The sequence below is a fragment of the Numida meleagris genome, chromosome 3, assembly GCF_002078875.1.
Source record: "Numida meleagris isolate 19003 breed g44 Domestic line chromosome 3, NumMel1.0, whole genome shotgun sequence".
NCBI classification, from domain to species: Eukaryota; Metazoa; Chordata; class Aves; order Galliformes; family Numididae; genus Numida; species Numida meleagris.
The window spans coordinates 18,627,648-18,650,300 of NC_034411.1; the positions used below are offsets into that span (position 1 = coordinate 18,627,648).

General features: G+C 38.0%; 1 protein-coding gene across 3 annotated transcripts in view; it reads left to right on the top strand.

Moving 5' to 3' along the window:
- Positions 2-22,653, top strand: part of EPRS (glutamyl-prolyl-tRNA synthetase) — a 37,406-nt gene continuing 14,754 nt past the window's right edge. For 2 of the 3 annotated variants that reach the window (XM_021392976.1, XM_021392977.1), the window contains exons 1-18: positions 2-151; positions 1,948-2,032; positions 4,607-4,706; positions 6,690-6,846; positions 7,976-8,115; positions 8,766-8,860; positions 10,264-10,390; positions 10,914-11,106; positions 11,846-12,017; positions 12,728-12,961; positions 14,346-14,430; positions 14,768-14,827; positions 17,117-17,227; positions 18,882-19,018; positions 19,278-19,485; positions 19,888-20,000; positions 20,605-20,722; positions 20,805-21,182. In XM_021392976.1, the coding sequence (XP_021248651.1) occupies positions 106-151; positions 1,948-2,032; positions 4,607-4,706; positions 6,690-6,846; positions 7,976-8,115; positions 8,766-8,860; positions 10,264-10,390; positions 10,914-11,106; positions 11,846-12,017; positions 12,728-12,961; positions 14,346-14,430; positions 14,768-14,827; positions 17,117-17,227; positions 18,882-19,018; positions 19,278-19,485; positions 19,888-20,000; positions 20,605-20,722; positions 20,805-21,182 (2,559 nt within the window). In that variant the 5' untranslated portion in view covers positions 2-105. Of the gene's footprint in view, positions 152-1,947; positions 2,033-4,606; positions 4,707-6,689; positions 6,847-7,975; positions 8,116-8,765; positions 8,861-10,263; positions 10,391-10,913; positions 11,107-11,845; positions 12,018-12,727; positions 12,962-14,345; positions 14,431-14,767; positions 14,828-17,116; positions 17,228-18,881; positions 19,019-19,277; positions 19,486-19,887; positions 20,001-20,604; positions 20,723-20,804; positions 21,183-22,039; positions 22,271-22,653 lie in introns of all 3 variants that reach the window. The other variant, XM_021392975.1, reaches the window with a different exon arrangement.

Genomic DNA, 22,653 nt, shown 5'->3' on the forward strand with positions numbered 1-22,653 from the left:
CCCCGCCGGGCCGTGGCCGCCGGAGGTGGTGCTGCCGCCGCGCTGGCGCCGCCGCCCCGCCCCGCTCCGCTCTGCTCTCTTCTTTGATTCCGGCGTGGTGGCGGGATGGCGGCGCTGAGCCTCGCCGTGCAGGCGGACAGCCCCCCGCTCGGTAAGCGCGGGCCGGGTCCTCCCTTTCCTCACGTCCTTCTCCTTCCCTCAGGGGGTGCCTGGGGTCGCGCAAGGTGCCGCCGCGTTGCATCATGCGGGGCAGCCTTTCCCCGGCGGGCGGGCGGGCGGGCGGGCGGGCGGGCGGGCGCTGAGGGGCAGCCGCTGCCCGGCCTGTCCTCGGGCTGCCTGCATCCCCTTATTTGCTATTTAAGCAGCGGTACGGTCTGAGCTGCGAGCGTAGGGGCTTTGGAGCGTTTGTTTTAGTTGAGGGGATTATATAATGATGTCAGAAATATTACATCTTACGAGCGAAGCACGTTGGCAGCGTTTGTACGAGGCAGCCGAGCGCACATCCTACTCCTGCCTACTCCGTGCTACTCATCATGGCTGCGCGGGGAGGCGAGTGGTAGCTATTAATGTCCCTAGTATTAATTACACAGCTCGGTGAGTGTAATCCTTGTCATTTCTAAAGCGTTTCCGTGCTATTAAGGTACTTACGGGCCTTTCAAATGTGTTGCGTGAGCGATGTCACCCTGACTTTCACATATGGATAACTGAGGGATGGAAGGACGTTAGCTTACTGTTAGCACAAGCTTAGTGCTACAGCAAGCACTTGCACTGAGGTGAGAGCTGGGAGCTGCTAGCTCCTGTGACTTGTATTCAGGGCAACGTATAAGTAGCTTACACATCATCGGCCTTGGGCAATCTCTGTGTTGTTCTCAGGGAAGGTGAAGCGTGCAGCAAGGTTTCAGGTTGGATATTAGGAAAAGTTTCTTCTCTGAAAGAGTGGTGATGCACTGGCACAGGCTGCCCAGGGAGGTGGTGGAGTCACTGCCCGTGGAGGGGTTCAAGAAATGTGTGGATGTGGCACTGAGGGACATTGGTTAGTGGGTTAATGGTGGAGGTGGGTTGGTGGTTGGATGTGATGGTCTTAGTGATCTTTTCCAACAGCAATGATTCTGCAATTCTAAGGTGGTTAGGTGCCCTTCCAGACCTAGAGCATAGCCCTCTGGCTACTTTCATTGAAGTAATGCCTGTGCAAAGCTTTCTGTCTTAGTACATGCTTGTGAGCAAAGCACACGAACACAAGCTCCTCTCCTCCAGCTCAGCAGGCTGGGTCTGGAGCAGAGCCAGCCCAGAAATAATGCAGCCACGTTAGCTTAGTGCCTTGTTCAAGCTGTTCCATTGTGCTGTGGAGAATCGAGATCTGAGCAGGTTGTGTTGAGCCACTTTGGAATTGGACAGAGCCATCCTCCAGTTGGTGAATAGCCTTAAAAGATCTTTTTAAAATTTTTTTAATTTTTTTTATTTTTATTTCTGCACTGTCACTGGTGAACTGCTCTGAGGAGCCTGTCTAAGTTTCTTGTATTTGTCTTGAATAGAATTTCTTGGTTTTGTTTGGCAAATCTTTTCATAAACATTAAACTGGGTTAAAAATATTGTTAGGGCTGTGGTGGTGTACACTTTGATACCATTCAAGTAAAACAGATTGATTATGATCTCTTCATGTAGTGAGGGACAGAACACATTTCTACAGTACCCTTAGGAAGCACGATGAATTGCTGCTGACAGTTGCTGAGCGCACTGCAGATTACTGTATGCTGGACATTTTCAATTTTAAACCACGAGGGTTGCCAAGAATAATTCTCCTGCATATGAGATTGAACATCGATTTCTTTCCTGAGCAATCTTACTTGAAGGAGCACTTCAATCACTTTGTGTAGCTGTTCTGTTGCTGCTGTGAAAGATCTTTTTACTGGAAGAGAGATGAGTATGTTTGTCTCTTGTTTTTTAAAGGAGCTCTGCTGACGGTGGAGCTTGTGAAGAATGATGTCAAAATTTCAGTGGAAGAAGGCAAAGAAACAATCCTTCGTGTATCTGAGTAAGTGACTTTGCATCTCTTCTTGCTCTGGGTCAGCAGTTTTAAAAATCACATGGTTGTAACATTGACAGTAACCTTTTCTGGTAGGAGAAGAACACTTTTATTAATGACTGCATTACTGTTGTCTCACTCTATTGTTTAGGTATTTGCCTTTTTTGATGTACCATGAGGTATCAAAAGTAAGACATTTTAATACTACGTAAGAGTGATATACTTGATTCCTTGCACTCATACATATGTAAAATAATTAATTTTAAGCTTTATGTGGCATTGTTTTGTGCTTACTCATGCATATAAGTGAATGGTGTTATCTCAGAAAAGTGCTAAATAACTGTATCACACTGTCCAATGTATCCATCAGCATCCTGTGGAAATACTCCTAGAAATTTCTGTAGAAAGCTGATGTTTGACCTTCTAAAAGTAAGGTGTCATTGTGATAAATATTTTCAAGTTTGAGGTGGGAGGGAGCTTTTTATGATCTGTGAGGGATAACGTGCATATCAGAAATGCAGGACTAATTGTGTTGGTTTGGGAAAACTGCATTGTAATCTCAGATTCCATATCATGTAAGATGTCTGGATATGACATGAGAAGTTATCCTGATATTTAAATACCACTGACACAGCAGTAATATCTCTGTTACCTAGAATCAGCAGTAAGGGCCACATTTTGGCCCACAAAGCTTGAATCCTTATCTTAAAGCATGGTAATACTGTTTAGAATTCAGAATCATTTATTTTAACTACAGTTTTGAGTAAGTACTGAAAAACTTGATTGGGAACTGTGGACGTTTTTTCCCTGATCTTCCAAAAATCAGACTTGCTCATATTTTATGAATTATTCTCATGGAAGTTGCTCTTGAAGTCACCAGTGCAACATAAGCCGGTGTTCCTGCATGGCTTTAGAATGATTGTAAAAACAAACATAACACTTTTATGTTGTGTTGCAGAGATCCTTACAAGTTAACAGCAGCTGAGCTTTCCCACTCTCTTATAACCCTAGAGAGTGAGCTGGTCACTGTATGCATATTTTGGCAGAAAATCAAAGCACGGGCTGCTTGACGGTCTTCAATCATAATGATTGTGGTATTGGTTACTGTTTCTGTTTTCTGTTAAAACATTAGGCTTAAACTCAAAAATTTCTTTCCTTGTTATACTTTCTGTTCTTACATGTTGTCTTTTGCCCTGTGGTATATCAAAAGATATACTTGCGCATAAAAGCTATCATTTTGAGATGTTGTTGGCATATTATAAATTTGTATAATCAGCTGTGAAATAACAATGTTTTCTAAATTTTATTAAATTTATTAAATAGTTTTATATTACCGTGCCTTTCTCCCAGTGCATTGCAAAAACACTTATTTTAGCTGTTATGGAAATGGTCAGAACTGGAAAGCAAAAGCTCTTCTGCTCCTTTGTCTTAGGTGAATAAGATCTAGATTCACACTTCCATCAGATGGCATTTTTTTGTGCATTAGTATCATCTCTTTTTCTGGTATTGGATTGTTTAAGAAGTTATTCCAAACCTCAATATTGCATTAATTTTCTCTTGCTTAGTTGTACAATCATTAAAAAAAATTGATTCTCTATTTTAAAGTCTGTTAAAAGTATATCTGTAACTTGAGAAGCATCAGCTGAACTCAGATCTCAAGTAATGCTTCTGGTAAATGGATTTCATGGCATCAGTTTTGCTGAAGCCATCTTATTCTGGCATGACTTGAAATTCACTTAGGATATTCCAGGCTGTGATTTTTTTAGTTTTTTATTTATTTATTTTGAGGGGGTGAAACCAGTAGTTGTAATGGTTTCCTTAAGTAATCAAGGGCATCTGCTTTAGTACGAACTAGTGAAAACAAAAACATATTTCACAAACTTTCTGTAGATGCGAATATATAACAGATGTCTTGTTTCTCTGGAGAAGTTTCATTGAAGTCTGGCAGCATGATGAAATGACAGCAGGACATACTTTGCGTATAGTAACTCCCTTCCCCCATTGGTCTAGGTTTTAATTAGAATTTAAGGATCTTAATAGTGGATGCCAGGAGTTTGAAAAGCTAGAAGCAAAGAAAACCTCACAAATAAGCTGTGTTCCTTGGATCAGACAGTCTCACTAGGTTAACTGCACTAAAATCTATTTATGTCAGAAATGGGACTCATTATAATTATTACTGTACCAAGGAGCATTTTATTCCTTTTGCAGGACTTTCACTGATCATTGCAAGACTTTTTCTGTGCTATCAAAAATTCCTCTTAAGTTTATTGAGGACAAAATATGCGTAGTGGGAGGTAGATAACTTGTTTGCTGTTGTAAGAAAAAGAGTAGCAGATAGAGAAAGAAAGCTTGTTTGGGCAGATTGAAGTGTAGCATTCAGTCCATTAAAATGAGAGGAACAGAACACTTACAAGAACTCTTTGTTGATGTCAGTGCTGGTTTAGAAGCATTTGGAGCTGTTATTTTGTAAACTACACCTGTGTGAGACTGTAGAGACGACTGTTACACTTGTTTCAGCTGCATGTACAGAAATCGAACTGGATGTAGTAATTTAATATACCTTTATTTTGCATCTTTTTTCAGACATGTTTCATTTACCAATGTGAATTCAATAGTTCGCTACCTGGCTAGAGTTGCTGGCTCTGCCGGGTTGTATGGTTCGAATCTTTTGGAACACACTGAGGTGAGAAAGAACTGTGCCTTTTTTTTTTTTTTCTTTTTCCTTCTTTCTTTTGCCTATGACCAAAGTGTTGTGTTTTCTTTTTCTTTCTGAGGACCTTTTCTATATTTTTGCATTGTATTGTTTGTTGCTCTGCATTTTATTGTTAGGCTGAGGTTCAGATTATGTGGGATGCTGAGTTGTTTGGATTTTTTTGGTTGGTTTTTGTTAAGCTTGCTGCTTCTTGTAACGAAAAGTCATAAATCTGATCTTGGAAAGGGTTGCCATTTCCTGCCCCCCCACAGCAGCTACTCCTAAGCTGACAGTTCACTAATACAGAATAATTTGGGTTGGAAGATGACTATGGTTTTCTCTCTTTGCTTTCATCTGCTCTGATGCCGTCACTTACTCCCATGTCATGTAATACTTCACTGTAACACCAAGGAACACTGTATTGCCATACCATCAGCAACTAACAGAGAATAATGTTGAAGCTAATGGCAAAATATGCCACTGCACACAGAACTTGTGATTTTGTACTGAACTGTTTTGTGCTGTATGTGATGGACAAAACTCTCAACCTGATTGCATTCCTTGGTTGAGATCCAAGTTAAATGCCTTCTGGCTTGGGTAGCTTGCCGTGGTGATGAATTGTTCTGTAGTATAAAGTCCTGCGTTCCATAATACTTCCCTAGTGGTGCCATGAAGGCACCAAACTTTTTTATGCCAAAGAGGGAACTTCTTGGTCATCATTCCTTATACAAATTACAAAACGTTGTTATAAATTGTGGATGTGATACCACAATTGAGATGGAATTCTTCCGGAGTCCAGATGAATTTTAAGTTGATGACTGAAACTAGCAGATGAACTAAAATGAGTATCCTCTGAGATACTGGGAGGGAACTGAAGGACTTGGTTCACCTCTCTTTTTTCTTCAACTACTTGGAGCTGGTAGAAGCCTTCATCCCATACGACTGTTCTAAAGTGAGGTGTTGTCATAGTGTATTCCTTGTAAGGCATTAAGTGCAAGTTATAGTGTGTCTTGTGGCTACTTACATTTTCTGAGGAAAAAAATGTGTTTTGAAGTTAAGCCCTAAGACCTCTGCAAACACGCTTTCAAGATCGGTAGTTCTAGTAAAATGCTTCTTTTCACTTGTTCTTCTTTCAACAATAGTGCTGTACTTTGGGACATACAGTGGCAGCAGCGTTTGTGGTGCAAATACTTTGGAACATAACTTTAAATGGCTGAACTGAGTTCTGTAGCAGTGTAATTACATTTGTGCTTGCCATGTTGGCTCAGATATTGCAAGGATTCCTTATGCAGTTTACCGAACACTTGAACATGAAACAGGGACAGAGGAGTATAAGATATATTTGATCTCTTACAGAACTGAAGGATATGATTTATAGGCAGAGCTACGTATCAACTAAAGGCCTGATTTCTATTGTTTTATTCTTTAAAAACATGCAGCAGTTATGTTTCTGTAGGAAAAGGCTTTTGCAGGAGAGGGGGAAGGGAAGTGAGGTGGGTAGGGAGTTGGTTTCTTCAAAGCAAAAAGAATCTGAGGCAGAAAAGATAGGAACTGAGGGGAGGATGACATACTTATCCACTAGTGATCCCAGACAGATCAAATAGAGCACGAGTGTTATACCTGAATAGCTGGGGGACACCCATTATTGTATACTGCATGTGATGAGATAAATGCCCAAGAACTGCTGTTTTTTCCAGTGGGAATAGTTTCAGTGAAGTCCATATAGTTTCAGCAGTTTGAATACATCTTGAAGGAAGAAACTGAATTTAATCTTCTAGTGTAGTTCTGGATGAATGTTTAGGTATACTTGATTTTAAAGATTCTTTAAGCATCCGTTGTGATTTAATGTCCAATATTTTTAATACTGATCTTCTAGTTAATATTTTCAGTTCAGCTGTTAAATGTAGATTCAGATTTTTGACTTCTTTCACATTGCTTTACTAACTTTGAATATCTTATGTTCCTTAAAACTAGATTGACCACTGGCTAGAGTTTAGTGCTACAAAGTTATCTACTGCCAGCCAGTTTCTTTCAGCAGTCCAAGAGCTCAACCACTGCCTATCTCTGAGAACCTACTTGGTTGGAAACTCTCTGAGTCTTGCGGATGTGTGTGTCTGGGCTGTCCTAAAAGGTATTGGTATATGTTCTTTTTTTCCTTGGTTTGCTCTCATAGCATACTAGGAGTTCTCAAATTTCTCTTTCTGTGGTTGCTAGTAGCAATTCTTAGCTGTATGCCAGACTCTGTATTGTTGTGCACGCTGCTTTGGCCTGTGCATCACAGATGGCAATAGTATGGCTTAGGAAGCCTGTGAATTGTTATATGTGAAAACGTATATGATGTGTTTATGGATGGTAATATTTCTAACTTATTGTGTGTTAACTATAAGAATGTCATTATTACCTGCTTCCTAAATAGGAAAGTTTGTTGTGGCCCAAAATTTTGGCTTGAATGTTTGAATTTTGTTCTACAGAGTAAAAATTGTATTTTATTTACAGACCATTCAGTTATGTTACTTTAGTAGACTGCATTTCTTTGGTGCTTAGCTTGAGTTACTGGAAAGTGTTACCCTAAGAAATAGTCTTCAGAAGTTAAAACAAGCTTTGCTGAACTGTTTAAATGAGTTTATATCTCAGATGTATGTCTAAAATTAATAGGTGACTGTCATTCAGTGTGACCGAATTCCTCTTGAAGGTAAAACACATGTTCAAGATTAAATGCTGACATCTTTCAGTAATTTTTCAAAGTTACAGCTCTTGGGAGAAACCTGAAATGAGTGCATTTATGTCAGTTTTCCTCCTGTTCCCATTGGAATCGTTTTTGTGAAGTTACTCCTTCAATATTAGATTTTGGGCACTGAGCCCTCAAAAATAAATGCTGGTATTGATATAAGCTTTCTCCAAAGTGAAGCATAAAAAACCTCAAAGGCAGACCTATTAGGAGGATATCCTGTATTTCCATTTTTTGAAGAAAAAAACCCATATTGTTATTAATTGTGAGGTAGCTGATAAAAAGAAAAGTTCATGCTGCCTAGTCCCTCACCCCATCTGTTTTGCTGAATCAAATAAGAATGAAGTATGTTCTAAGTTTGGAGGGAGTTTATTTAATTTGCTTCAAAATGACTTGTATCCTCATGACTAAATGTCCTTTCAAAACAGAGTAAGTAGATTATTAAAAAATGTAATCTTGTACTGGTTTTAAAAATTGCCATTGGTAATCTTTCAGTTTTTATTGAAAGCTTGAAAATTTTGTTTCCTAACAGATAATAACATCTGGCAAGAGCAATTACAGCAAAATAAAGCTCCCATCCATGCAAAACGATGGTATGGCTTTCTTGAGGTACAACAGGCTTTTCAGTCTGTAGGAGCCAAGTGGGCTTCTGGCACACCAAAGGTCAAAATGGTAAGCTTCACTCACGTTCTCTGGGGAGAGTAGCTTCATTTGCATGAATACACTGTAAGGAACTTTTTAAAGTTAGAAAATGAAAAGGAATCGGTTGCAAAGTGAATTATTTTTTTGCAAGCTCCTCTTAAAAAGAAAAAAAAACAAGGAGGAATGAAACGGCTACCATTGTCATATTCACAAAGGTGTGAGTAGTGTAGTCCAGTGCTTAACTGGAATCATGTAAAAATGGCACGGCTCTTTAGCTGTATGATTTTGGTTTTTCTAACAAGGATTTCAAGATCCTGATAGACCTGCAGAGATTGCAGTTGTTTGAAGTAGTTAATCACAGTGAGGTTAAAAATATGGAGATAAACTTGGTTTTCTTCTATCTAGTAAGTTAAACAACTTGCTGAGACTTTTCAGCCCTGGTTCACAACTGAAGACAGATTACTCTGTACTCAGATTACTTTGGAACTCCAAAATGAATCTAGTTTTGATGTACTAAGAGTAATGTGAAAGTTATGAAGGGATGAATTTGGGGTCCAATACAGTGGATTCTTGCTGTCTGTTTTGAATGGAGATGCTGGAGCACAAGCACCTATCTGAAGTTTTATACCTGTTCATACAGCTAATGTGATCTGTAATTATAATCTCCATTAATTTTTAAGGCAACTGAAAAGAAAGCGGATGTTGGGAAGTTTGTTGAACTTCCTGGTGCAGAGATGGGAAAGGTCATTGTACGGTTTCCTCCCGAAGCAAGTGGGTAAGAAGCATAAATGCTTTGAAAAGTTTCTATTTTTCATTTTTGTCCTCAAGAAACCAAAAGTGTGCTTTGGTGAGGATGCGCATCAGCTTATCAGACAAGTCTTTGGAGTCAAAAGAGTATTGAAAGCCTTCTCTGTGACTGCATTAGAGTTGTATGTTTACTTCTTTGTGACTCATTGCGGTATTAGCTAAACTTGAAACCACAGAGGTGGTTCTTTAATGTGCTCAGCAGTGGGAGGAGGAGAAGCAGAAGGAAGGCATTTGCATGGATAATGGAGACGTGTGCTATCAGAGGCTGTGATGTGTAAATACAGTCTTCGTGAGTTGGGTGCAGGATGCTTAGTGCTTCATCAGGAAGCTTAAATTTGGGAAGGGAAAGGTGTATGGGATAGCTGCCCTTCAGGAAACTTTGCAGTAGGTGCATAATGGAGACCTTTGTCTCAGGGACAGATTATATGTAGTCCAAGATACAAACCTGTAAAGGCCAAAAATTGGAGATGTTATGAATCTCACTGCCAACTTCTTTGATCTGTTGATCCACGTATATCACAGCATCTTAATTACCAATATAGTTAATTCAGAAGTAGTCAGAAATCAGTAGGAGTATAGAAACGTTTTATTCATCAAACATATTAAGTACGTGATGCACTTGGTAAGTAAAGCTTAACATAGCAAAGAAAATGAAAAATGCATAACCAATTTCATAAATAAAACTTCCATCCAGCTTTTTTTCTAGTTCTTTAGAAATGCCTAATAAGCTGTAAAATTTCCATTATGGCTTCTCTTCAGTAAACTGTGTGTTATTTCTGTGCTTATGTTTCTTGCTCTGTAAGTCCAGCATAAACTGTCATTTAAATATCAGGAGTTAAGTATTGCGTGTATGTGTGTGCATAGCGTAGATGATTCTCACATTGTTATTTATTTTGATGTTTTAGTTCTTCAGAGGCCTGTATATTTTTAGATTTTTGGAATTGGTATTTATTTACTAAATTAGGTTTAATCAGCAATAACTTTTTAGTTCTCATTAAAATGAAAAGCGACCACTGTTTTAGAAAATTCCAGTCTTCTGGATGTGAAAGGTTTAGATTATCTATCTGGTAGGAACTACTGAATGTTATCAATGCAATCAGTTTAAGTTAGTCTGAAAAACTGGAAATAATTCAAGTCCTATTTTTATATGCATAATGACAATTAATAAGCCATATTTCAACAGTACACTAGTAATCTTAAGGTAGAAAAAAACACAGTCTACTTTCAGAAGTGTACCAAATCTTGACATACTTTCTTTATTTGTTGTTTGACTTAGCTATTGCTTTCCATTTCTTATCTTCCTTTCACACACAAAAAAGAAAGTGTAACCAAAGTGGTGCTGATGTATTTATTTTTTTTCTTTCTTTTTAGATATCTGCATATCGGTCATGCCAAAGCTGCTCTGCTAAATCAGCACTACCAAGTTAACTTCAAAGGAAAACTTATTATGAGGTTTGATGACACAAATCCAGAAAAAGAGAAAGAAGACTTTGAAAAGGTATGATAAGAGGACAGGGGAATCATTCACTGTATTAAGCTAATTCAAAGGTAAATTCCATGGAGATCTGTTGTACGCTTTTTTTGCACTAGATATTTAGGGCATCGGTTTTATGCTGGCTTTTAAGTTTTATGCTTGGAAGAAATTTCTGTCATCTTTAATAAAAGCCTTTTATTGGTAGCTTCTTCCCTTTCTCCAGCATGTATGTAGATATGCAATTCTTGTAGTACTGTTTTCATTTTATAAATACCGTTTGTCTGTAAGAAGCAATCTCTTTCAATTTTCATCTCCTTTTCTTGTTCTCCCTCTTTCCTGATGTTGTCTAAATCTGATCTCATATAATCGTAGGCTTTGAATCAGTAAGTGCCTACTTCTTTTGTCTTTCATTCGTGTCATATTATTCTTACTGATCATCCTTCCTGGACTATGGAGTGCTATAACACCTAATCTGGCATGATGAAGATAGAGGTTTAAGAAAATTAACTTTCTGGAATATTACCGTGTACATTTTCACACTTTGCAGGTTATTCTTGAAGATGTTGCAATGCTGCACATCAAACCAGATCAATTTACATATACCTCAGATCACTTTGAAACAATAATGAAATACGCTGAGCAGCTTATTCAAGAAGGGAAGGCTTATGTGGACGATACTCCTGCAGAACAAATGAAAGCAGAGCGTGAGCAAAGAACAGAATCTAAACACAGAAATAACTGTAAGATATTTCAAGCTCCTTTTTTGGTTTTGTGTTTTAATTTGGCATCACTGCTTGATTTTTATTAAAAGGTGAACGAGATAGCTAATTGTGTAACTCTGAGGTCCTTATAGGAACTTGGAAATCATTGAACAATAAAGTGGTTTGGAGGGGCCCTTAAGGATCACGCATTCCAATCCTCCTGCTGTGGGCAGGGACACCTCCCACTAGGTCAGACTGCCCATGGCCCCATCCAACCTGGCCTCAAATGCTTTCAGAGATGGGGCATCCACAGCTTCTCTGGTTGACTTGTTCTAGTGTCTCCCTGCACTGAATAAAGAACTTCTTCCTTTTATCTAATCAAAATCTATACTTTTTTTTAAAATATTACCCCTTGTCCTATTTCTACACTCCTTGGTAAAGTGTGCCCCCAATTTTTACTGTAAGCCCCCTTTAGGTACTGGAAGACTATAAAGCAATAAGGTCACCCCAGAGCCTTCTCTTTCCCAGGCTTTTCATCCACTAGTACTCGCAAATGTTTAGTGCTTTGTTCTGCATGACTGGAATAACTGTACATTTAGACGTGCAGGAAATTTGTGTATGTATAAATTTATCTCTGTTCATCACCAGTTTTTAAAAAATTCGAAGCATAAAATGTATCTAAAGAAGAGGGTGACATTGCTTTTGGCTGCTGCGGTGGTAAAGTGTAGTTCTGAATCAAATTCATAATACCTTAGGAAATTATTTCTATTATTTTTAGGTGTTAACAAGAATCTACAAATGTGGGAAGAAATGAAAAAGGGAACAGAGTATGGACAAACTTGTTGTCTACGAGCAAAAATAGATATGAATAGTAACAATGGGTGTATGAGGGATCCGACTCTTTATCGCTGTAAAAACCAGCCTCACCCACGTACAGGAACTACCTACAAGTATGTTCAATTTCTTTGTGTGGCCTGTGATTTATTTTTTTTTTTCCCCAGGGTATTTACTATTCCTTTGTAAACTTCTTTTAATGCTTGGAACCTGCTTGTATTTTTCAGTCAGAACGTGTAATGAATCTCTTTACTTTGAGGAAATTTACAGATGCTTTTTAAGACCTGTTTGTTAGTTGTCATAGTCGGCAGTGAAGATTTCAATTTTGGTCTGTAAATACACTGTCTGCCAGTGCCAGCTTTGAGTCAAAAGGTGAATTAAGACTTTAGCTACTGGAACTTAAATAGGATCATGACAATTCTACATCACTACAATTTTCTTAACAGCCTCTATCTTTGTGCAGAATGAAGAGTTACCACATTGTGCTTTGAAATAAGCCTACCCAGTTGCTGGAGGCTATGGTTCACTCCTTATTTGACGCCTCTGCTAGCAGCCACACAACCCCAATTTTGGAAATATTGATTTTAATGTGTGTATAACACTAAAGCAATTCCTGTGTGTAGGGATTTTGTTTTAAATGTGATAGATTTGCATGTTCTGTATTGTCTATATGCTCTTTTAAAGAAGGCGTGATCTGAAGATTTTCAGATCATAGACTATAAAAGTTTGTAGTATCTAAATATAAATGATGCTTAATTTAAAGGTTTAAATGTGAGGAAAGCGTTTTGCTCTTCTGCCTTGCTAACCAAGGCTCCTTATTTTCAAGGGTTTATCCCACATATGACTTTGCCTGCCCCATCGTTGACAGCATCGAAGGTGTCACACATGCACTTAGAACAACAGAGTACCATGACAGAGATGAACAGTTCTACTGGATCATTGAGGCACTGGGCATAAGAAAGCCGTATATATGGGAATACAGCAGGCTAAACCTCAACAACACTGTGCTGTCCAAAAGAAAGCTTACGTGGTTTGTCAATGAAGGGCTCGTGGATGGATGGTATGTTGCTCATTTGTAGCTCAGCATTGTTATTATAGATACTTGCACCGATGCATCTTTTTCTGCTTTGGTCAGCGTGCTTGAGCATCAAAGCAGCATGAATGAATATTTAAATGAAATTTGAGAACACAGGTTAATTACAGTGGCTTCTGAAAGCACAACGTGACTGCTTACTATGCTACGGTAACTGTGTACGTACATGTTCACATCCTATAGTAAACATGAGGTATCTTATTTTTGGGCTTTGGCTCTTGCTTCAGGTCCTACTTATACATTTTCCCCTCTGAGTTATCAGATACATTCCTGAGCAGTGTCAGAAACTGTGCTTCCTTTTGTCCCCCACTTCTTTATGTTCTTACATTATTTTTTTGATTAAGTGGATGTCTGCAGAAGATAGAGGATTCTTGGTGGCCTGGTAGCTTAAGTGTTTTCCTAAAAAGAATGAGCAGTGGTTCTACACCTCTGCAATTAATTCCGAGTTTAGAGAGGTTTCTTCTTGGTTCTTCCCACGGTGACTTAGTTGTGGGAGCCCACCGTCTGAAGTCCTCTCCTCATAGTAAAGAGTTCTGAAGAAATTCATGGGTAATTCCAAGTCAAGCAACTGTTTGTAGTATCTTTCGTGGGCTGGTTTTAGGTGGTTCTCTGCTCAGCATATAGGAGCATCATTTTATACAAATACTTAGGCTGTCTCTATAACGAGTGTTTTACCTAAAGGTGTCAAGTAAGGGTTGGTTTTTTTTTTTGTTGGCTTCCTTTTCTCACTGTTGGAAGCCTAGATTCCCAGCTTATGTTTACAACTACTTTGCTAGTGACAAAAATCCACTTCTTTTTCCTATTTTTTTTTCCCCATGTATTGATGTAGCTATCTTATGATGCCTTCTCTGTGTTAGGGCTTCAGCAAGGTTTGGTACTTACTCCTGTCAACAAGCACTAGGCTTTTTCATTTCTTGCATAACAGGAAAATCATACAATTCTATCACTTATATCACTGAGAGATAACTTTGCCACTGTCACTCATCTCTTTCTTGTTTCTTCTGAGCAAGAGGGAATCAAACCCTGTTTCAGATGCCATTAAAAAGATAGGAATGCGACTTTGTGCCATGTAAATTTTTGGGAGACTGAAGGTAGCATAGACAAAGGGAAGAGCCACTTCCCCAGGAGATGGCTTACCTCCCTGTGGTGAAGTAGAAAGTCTGCACCGTGCATTTTCTATGGCTGAGAGCTCAGCCGTTTCAGTTAGGTCTTCTCATCTAGCTCTTCGCTCACACAAATGAAATACATTGAAGGTGTGCCTTTCACATGTGGCAGCATTATTAAACTTTTTTGAGCAATCTAATAGGTAGAACTTAGCATGTGATGCTGATAAAACTTCTTTTTCTACTAGGGATGACCCAAGATTTCCCACTGTGCGTGGCGTCCTGAGAAGAGGCATGACAGTTGAAGGGCTAAAACAGTTCATTGCTGCTCAGGTGGGTATTTCCTTCTTTTTTGATTCTCTCAGCCTCACATAGTAAGCACAAGTTTTCCTAAAGTTTCAGTTAAATTGTGACTGTGAGCTTTCTTCTTTTGAAGGCTTACTGCTTTCTTGTGTACTCCTTCAACATGTAGGAGCAGGTCCTCGCAAAGCAGATTTCTTCTTTAAAAAAAAAAAATTTGCTTTGCAAGCCCCAAAGTGCACTTCTAAATTGTTTTGATAAATGCAAACAGAGGGTTTGTAGCCATTAAAGGACTTCATTTTAGGTGGATCTGATAGTCTATATGCACTTCTGTTTTTTGTTATGATTTTTTTTTTTTAAACTTTTCCAGGGCTCCTCTCGATCTGTCGTGAATATGGAGTGGGATAAAATTTGGTCCTTTAACAAAAAGGTATGCTTTTACTTGAATTTGATGCTACTCCTGATATCCTGTCTGGAATACGTAGAGAATCCAGCATTCATTGGAGTGCTTATTACAACAAGTAGCAATTGCAATATGTTGCATCATTTTGGCACACTTTCAGGAAAATGGAATGTCCCCTGCTGTTTCTAACCTGAGTTAGCTCTAATCCTATTGATTCTCCTATACCAATACTTACTTGCCTTACTTAGTAATGTGAGGAAAGATAATGATATATGTAAAACTGATATGAAAACTGCATTTCATTTTTCTGCTTCCAAGCTGCGAGCTATCTGTAAGAAGGTATTACTTAAAGCTTTTTACCTTAGCACATAGCTTACAGTGCTGTAAGCATACGTAGTAAAGCTATCATTTTTGCAGCTTCATAGCACAGTCGTATTTGCTTATATAACAGGAGCTCTACAAACCCACTGAAAATGCATTATTCCTGGCTTTAAAATGCTGCCCGTTTCTGGTTTGGCTTATTTATTAACGTAAACATAAATCTTACTCAAATTGTTGGCCGCTTTTCCTTTTGGTGGCAAAAGTCTGAGATGCTGGGTGTACTGCCTGTGTAGATAAAGCCAGCACTGCTGATGTTTCTAACTGAATGTCAGATAAGGAATACTGCATCTTGACATGGTTAGTTGCTTTTTGGCAGCGGATGCTTGGACACTATAATAAGGCGAATTATTAGAATGCTGACTGCATATTTTGTGTGATTGTGGAAACACCTGTTATTTTGCATTGGGATTCCTGCTTGATTTTGCTTAGATAGTACCCAGATCTGTTCGTTTAAGTAGCTTTTGCTTGTCTGGCATGTGTCTTGTATTCATTTGCATATTTTGTGTTTGGTTTGCTACATACACAAAGGTTTATGAATTGGTTCTTTCTGTTGCTGCATAGATATAATTAAGAGTTGGATTTGGGGGAAAAACCCAGGATGGTCAGGGCTCGTTTTTATGAACTGGCATCTGAACTGAGTTTCTTGCATATCTGACTCCTTGGACAGCACCATATTTACATCTGTCTGTTCAGATAGTCTGCAATCTGTACAGTGAGCAAAAGCAATTGTTTGCATGCAGGTAGTTCTGAGCTTTCAGTCTTAGTGTGAGAGCTGAACCACCCTTATTTCATATGTTAATCAGTAGTATATTTACAAGAATTTTAACATTTGTTGGAAGGATCGTGGATTTTAATCACTAAAATAAAGAGTCCAGTAAAAACACTGTAGAATTCAGTCATTCGGTTATCAAAGCTGGTGTTAAATAACACATATTTTGAAATGCATACACAATTTTAAAATGTGTCTAACACCTAGGATTCTAGCTTTAGTAATTGTCAACTTACAAATATGTGACTTCTTTAAGTATGCAATCATCACCTTGCTTGCTTGTGTCAATAGTTAGATGTTAAATGATTTTTCCTACGTTTTTCATGCACAGTTTTTCACTTCTGCAGGCATAAACTAGGGGGGAAGAAGTCACTTTTTATTAAAAACAGCAGGTGTTTTTTTTTTGTGTTAGCTTCCAGTTAAACAGGGAGATTTCTTTTGGTCCTAGGAGACTATTCTAGTCAAATTATATAAAATGCCTGAACTGTTAGTCAAACCAATATTTCACATATGAAAAGCATTGTGAAAAACAATTTTAGCTGGGATTTAAAATGGACAATGAAAATATAGGAAGACAGTTTATATGTTTTTCTTGCCAGACTCAAGTTGTAGAAATCCTGATGAAGTCAATATTACGGTGTTGCCTTATTATAGTATCTAATGCTGATGTGTTTAAATTGCAGATTAAATTGGTGCTTCCTGTATAGCCAGGTCTGTCCCTAATTCTGCTGGAGTACTGGTCTGGAAAATGAGTATGGGACCAGGTCTTGCGCTGCTGGAAAAAGAAAGAACTGCATCAATAAATTATTGCTTTAAATTCAGCTACCCAGAGAGAAAGTGGTCCAGATTTAGTACTGTTTATGAATAGAAAAATTGGGTCTAAGTACTTTTTACTATCTTCCCTATGAGATAGTAGCTCATAATTTTTCCTACTTGTAATGTCAGAAGTACTCAGTGCATAGTTTTTACTTAAAGTATTTCAGTGAAGATGGAAAACTGAGGTATTATTTTCTCACTTTTATAGCTTTGAGTTAAACATTAAAGAATGCAGTAACATAAAGAATACCAGTTAATATCTCTTTTTTTTTTAATTGTTGTTTTATACAGTATTTTACTTCTCTATCGATGTCATGTACTCATGACCCCCCCTTGTTTGTTTTCTGTAGGTTATAGATCCAGTAGCACCTCGGTACACTGCTTTACTGAAAGATGCAGTGGTCCCAGTAAATGTTCCTGAAGCTCAAGAGGAGATGAAGGAAGTGGCTAAACATCCAAAGGTTCTCAATTTACTTCTTTAATATTCATGTATTTCAGATCAGTAAGGTTGGAAGGTACCTTGGCTTAGAGCAGTCAGCAAGGGGAGTCCTGGTTTTAACTTGCTCGAACAGCTTGAGATAAAACCAAGGTGTGCTTTTTTCACAAAATTGTCAAGAAGCCAGTAACTACTAATTGTGTTTGTTCATTTAGGAGAATGATATTGGACACTGCTTTTGGAAATATTTACAATGCATATAGATGAAGTCATGATGAAAGGTGACTCTGGTAGTTTTCAGAAGAGGTGATGTATCACAGATCTGGAGTGATACTCTGACAGCTTTTGTTATTGTTTGACGCAAGCTTTCACAGAGAAATTTAAATACAAAATTTAATTCAAGCTTTATGATTACAATATAGTAGTCACAGCTTATCCATAAGAGTGAGGAATGCAGGATGAGTTAGACTTATTTAGAAGAGTGAAATATTAACCTGTTAATTCTATCATTACCTAGATCTTTTCTAATATGAATTGTAAATTCAGATATCAAATAGTTACTGTCAAGAGTTCAGAATTTACTGATTTAAAACTCTTAGTAATCAGTAAATAGAATAATACCTGGTAAGAAGGGGTCTGTGCTATGGGTACCATTTTTTTTTTCCCCATTACTGACAGGGAAGAGGTTTTACATCCCAAGTTACACTTCAGCTGCTTTGCTGCTTTGCAGGGGAGCTGGACTTGATGATCTCTAGAGGTCCCTTCCATCCTCTACTGTTCTATGATTCTCTGAAAGTGTATTTTAGATATCGTGCTTACACTGAGAAGCAAGTAAATGTTTTGAGATTTTACTTAGTTTCTTCATTTTATTGCTCTGAATACTCCTGTAATAATTTCTCTTATCTGAGAGGTCAAGATCTGGTTTACCCTTTTCCCTGTGGCGTTTTAATAAGGAAACAGGGTTTGAGCAGATGCAAGTGAGAACTTAAGAGTCAAAAAAAAAAAGTTCGATCTGATGCAAGCCTGCATGTTAAAATATCAATACGAAAAATACAGCCTCCAGTGTATAATGAAAAAGTACTGACCAGAAGAAACAAATTTCAGACAAGTCTGAACTCCGAACTGTCATGCCTTCAAAAAAAATAAAATTAAAAAAAAAACAAATGTTTATTTTTTAGAGGCCATAATGCCAAGTGGTTTACTGTCCTAAGTGAAAGATTTTGTATTACTGTCTTTAAAATTCTACGCAGCTGAGAGAAGCTGCATATTTGCTTCAATTTTAACTATGTAAAAAAGCAGAGCTGAGTGTTAGGAAATTTGTTTTGAAGGGAATTTGCATAGTAAATAGAAAAAGTGTTCAAAAAATTAGTTTTTACATGTAAGAATTTGAAGGTGTGTGAACTAAGAAAACACGGTATGCTGTCAGTTGTGTTGGACTTAGTGTTTGAAACAGGCTGTGTTTTTTGAGTGAGCTGTCAGAGGAATGCATGTAACACTTGTGAACCAGAAACCTGAGAGACAGTTATGGAGGAGTACCATAGCTTTCTGTTACTGTTGTTCTAAATCTTACATCTTCATCTGTTATATATCTGTCATAAAGAAAGCAGGGTTTTGGCACTGCTTTGAATTTAGTCAGCTCGTGTCAGCCTCTCTTTTGAAATAGAAATCATTTTTCACAGAATGCCGATGTTGGGTTGAAACCTGTGTGGTATGGCTCCAGAGTGCTGATAGAGGGTGCAGATGCAGAGACCCTGACAGAGGGAGAGGTGGTTACGTTCATAAATTGGGGCAATATTATCATCACTAAATTAAACAGGTAAGCAATATTGGGGGATGAAATTAACTTTTGCATTTCAACTTTTTGTTGATTTTTGCACTAGGTAACTTCTAACAGTGAAACATTAGTGGTTACTCACATGTGTAGAGCTATCTTCTTTGAAATATGTCACAAAACTGGATATTTGACATAGAGCATATTGTACAGGTGGTCCAGGTCTGAAATCGGCAATCAGCCCGACTGCTGCATGTCCCCTTTATTTATTGGCTCTGCTCTAATCATTTCTCTTTTCCTGTAGAAATTCAAGTGGAAAAATTGTGTCCATTGATACCAAGTTGAACTTAGACAATAAAGACTTCAAAAAAACCACTAAGATCACTTGGTTAGCAGAAACTCCACGTGCACCGCTCATCCCAACTGTTTGTGTGAATTATGAACATCTGATCACTAAGCCAGTTCTAGGTAAAGATGAAGATTTCAAGCAATATATCAACCGAAATAGCAAGGTAACATATTTTTTCCTCTTTATATTCTACAAAACTTAACTTCTTTTTTTTTGCCATTACTATTTTTTGTTACTGTTTTTTGACCTTAAAATTTCATTTGTTAAACAAGAAAACGTGTGTATCTCGTTCTTGTATTTTCCATTTAATTTCTCATACTAACAAGATTTGAAACTGTGATTTTTATATGCTCATGCATTACCTGGCTCTTTGTTTCTGGGACCAATAGTTTTTTTTGTGGTGTTACATTCTTATAATATGGCATATTCTTTTGAGCACTTCTGTTTCTGGAATTAATTGACATTTCAAAACTTAGAAACACCATTATAACAGCTCTGCCATATTTCTTACTATTCATTTCTTGTCCTTTGTTAGTTTTGGACTGATTTCTTTTAACTTTTACAGCAAGAAGAACTGATGTTAGGTGATCCTTGCCTTAAGGATTTAAAAAAAGGAGACATCATCCAACTTCAGAGGAGAGGATTCTTTATTTGTGATCAGCCCTATGAGCCAGTGAGGTAAGCTACCTAAGAATGACCCAAGCAGACTTCACAGACTTTGATTTAGCTTGTTGTGTGTTAAAATTTTTACACTCTGTGATGAGGGTAATGTTACCAATACTTCACCAATGCTGCAAATATTTTCCCCTTTCCCACTACTTCTCTTTATATTCTTTTTATTTTCTATGTTTATACCTCTTCTTACTGTCTAAGACTACTGGTGCACCCCAACTAGCCTGGAATTAGTAATGAGATCGGATTTACTTCTTGTGATTCGAAGTGTATAAACTAAGGAACAGTGCTACAGAATAAAACAGGCATTTGCCCAAGCAGTGTGTGCAGTAATATTCATTGTAGCAGTTCCTTAGCAAACTGCCAAATATCTAAAATTACACTACAATGCAATATTGTAATATAAAGAAAGCTTACTGTTCCTAACGGGAATCAGTACTGATCCCCAGTTATGTTAATTTGGATAAGTGCAGTTGTATACAAAGGTAAATATGGAGCTATGAGAGAGCAGCTTGTAGAAGAGTAGAACATTTGTTTCAATAAATGTTTTAAATGTGTTATTTTGTATTCCTCTTATTATTATTATTTTTTTTAATAAATCCTGTTACAGTCCATACAGCTGTAAAGAGGCCCCATGCATTTTGATTTACATCCCTGATGGACACACTAAGGAAATGCCAACATCCGGGTCAAAAGAGAAGACCAAAGCTGAAACTGCAAAGAAAGAGGTAAACTTTTGTTGTAGAAAAGTGTAGAATGTATTAATGTACAGGATCATCCTGCCAAATGTATATATTTTTTCTTTTTAAGGTTAACTCAGCTGTAAAAGGAAAATCTGTTCCACTTGCTGGTGATACCTCTACTGCAACCTGTACTGTCTCAGAAGACCACCTGGTTATGTACAACAGGGTGACAGCACAGGGTGATATTGTTCGTGACTTGAAAGCTAAGAAGGCAGCAAAGGAAGATATTGATAAAGCTGTGAAACAGTTGCTGGCCTTGAAAGCAGAATACAAAGAGAAGACGGGCCAGGAGTATAAGCCTGGAAATCCTCCAGCAGCTGTAACCGAACAGCATGCATCTTCAAAGCATGAAAACTCTGGCACCCTGGACTGCAGAGCTCTGTATGATAAAGTAGCAGAGCAAGGAGAAGTGGTCCGAAAACTGAAGGCTGAGAAAGCTCCTAAGGTGGCTGGCTAAACTACTTTTTTTGCTTGCTTGGGTTTGCATAGCTCATTGTCCTCTGCCTGTGTAGGTGAACGGGTTCTTTTGATTCAGTGTTTTCATACTGATGGTAATTTTGGCTGGGCTGTGTTTTGGCAAGACTTGTGTTTTTTTTCAATGCTTATGTTTTAGTTAGGTATATATGACAAAGTCTTTGCTAATATTTGTAAAGATGCAAGTAAGTTCCCACATTCTTTAGTGCTGAAGTGTGGATGGAAGTGCTTACCCCACAGTGTGAGTTGATGACATATCTGAATCTGGTCCTTGGGGGAAAAATGTCCAACAGTATTTGTTTTACTAAATACGATTGATTTACTGACTTCATAGGATCAACTTGTTGTTACTTAGAGCTTTTTAACAAAAAAAGAAAAAAAAAGATCCAAGTAGAACAGATGTCTGCAAGACACCTTCCCGGCATGGACTGAGTATAGAAAACATAGCTACTAATAGCTGTATTCTTTTCATTCTTTCTAACACAGAGCAGAAAACCTGGGAAATAATGCACTTTGTGCCTGGTGGTCAAATACTGGTTGTAATAGCATCTTGATGGCACCATAAAACTAAATAACGGGAAGATCTAAACTAGTTTATTGTTATAGTTTTACACAGGATTGTTAGGATGGTATATCCCTGGTTGCAAATGCTTTGTTATAGTGGAAACACACTAAACTACTCTGAAAATCTCTACCAAATAATTAAGAAAATTGAATAGCGTGCATAAGCGTCAGGTCTTTTCACAAAAATATGTAATACACACTTCAGAGTCTCATGTCTCTGCATCTTTGTTTCTCCCTCTTTCTGCCTCTTCCTTTCTTTTACAGGATCAGATAGGTGCTGCTGTGGAAGTCCTTTTGTCCCTAAAGGCAGAATATAAACAACAGACAGGCCAGGAGTACAAACCTGGAAGCCCACCTGTAGTCTCTGTCCCTGCTCAGACTTCTCCTGTTTCTACTCTTCCATCCTCATGTCCAGTAGACAGCAAATCTCTGTACAGCAAAGTAGCTGAACAAGGCGAAGTGGTCCGCAAACTTAAAGCAGAGAAAGCTTCAAAGGTGTAATATCAGTTAATATTTCTGAATGGAACAGTGTTTTCAGTTTGGACTAAAACCTAGTGGCAAGTTTTGTGAAATTTGGGGGACAAAATCTAAGCAAATAATTTCAATTTCCATAAAGTGCTTTTCTGATTTCTCTTAAGCTGGTATGGATGACCTCACAAGTTCTGTGATAGTGAACATGGAGAATGTGAAGAAGTAGTAAACAAATTATTTTTTTAATGGTACAAGCAAGTGAAGCAGAATATAGGCAGTAACTTAAAGTCTGGAATGGCAGTAATAAATTCGGTGGTAGTTTGGTAGTGGCAAGGGGACCATTTTTCATTCAGAGTATGAGTATTTACTCCCATTCTCCTGTGCATGGAGTCGTGGACTGCTAGAAC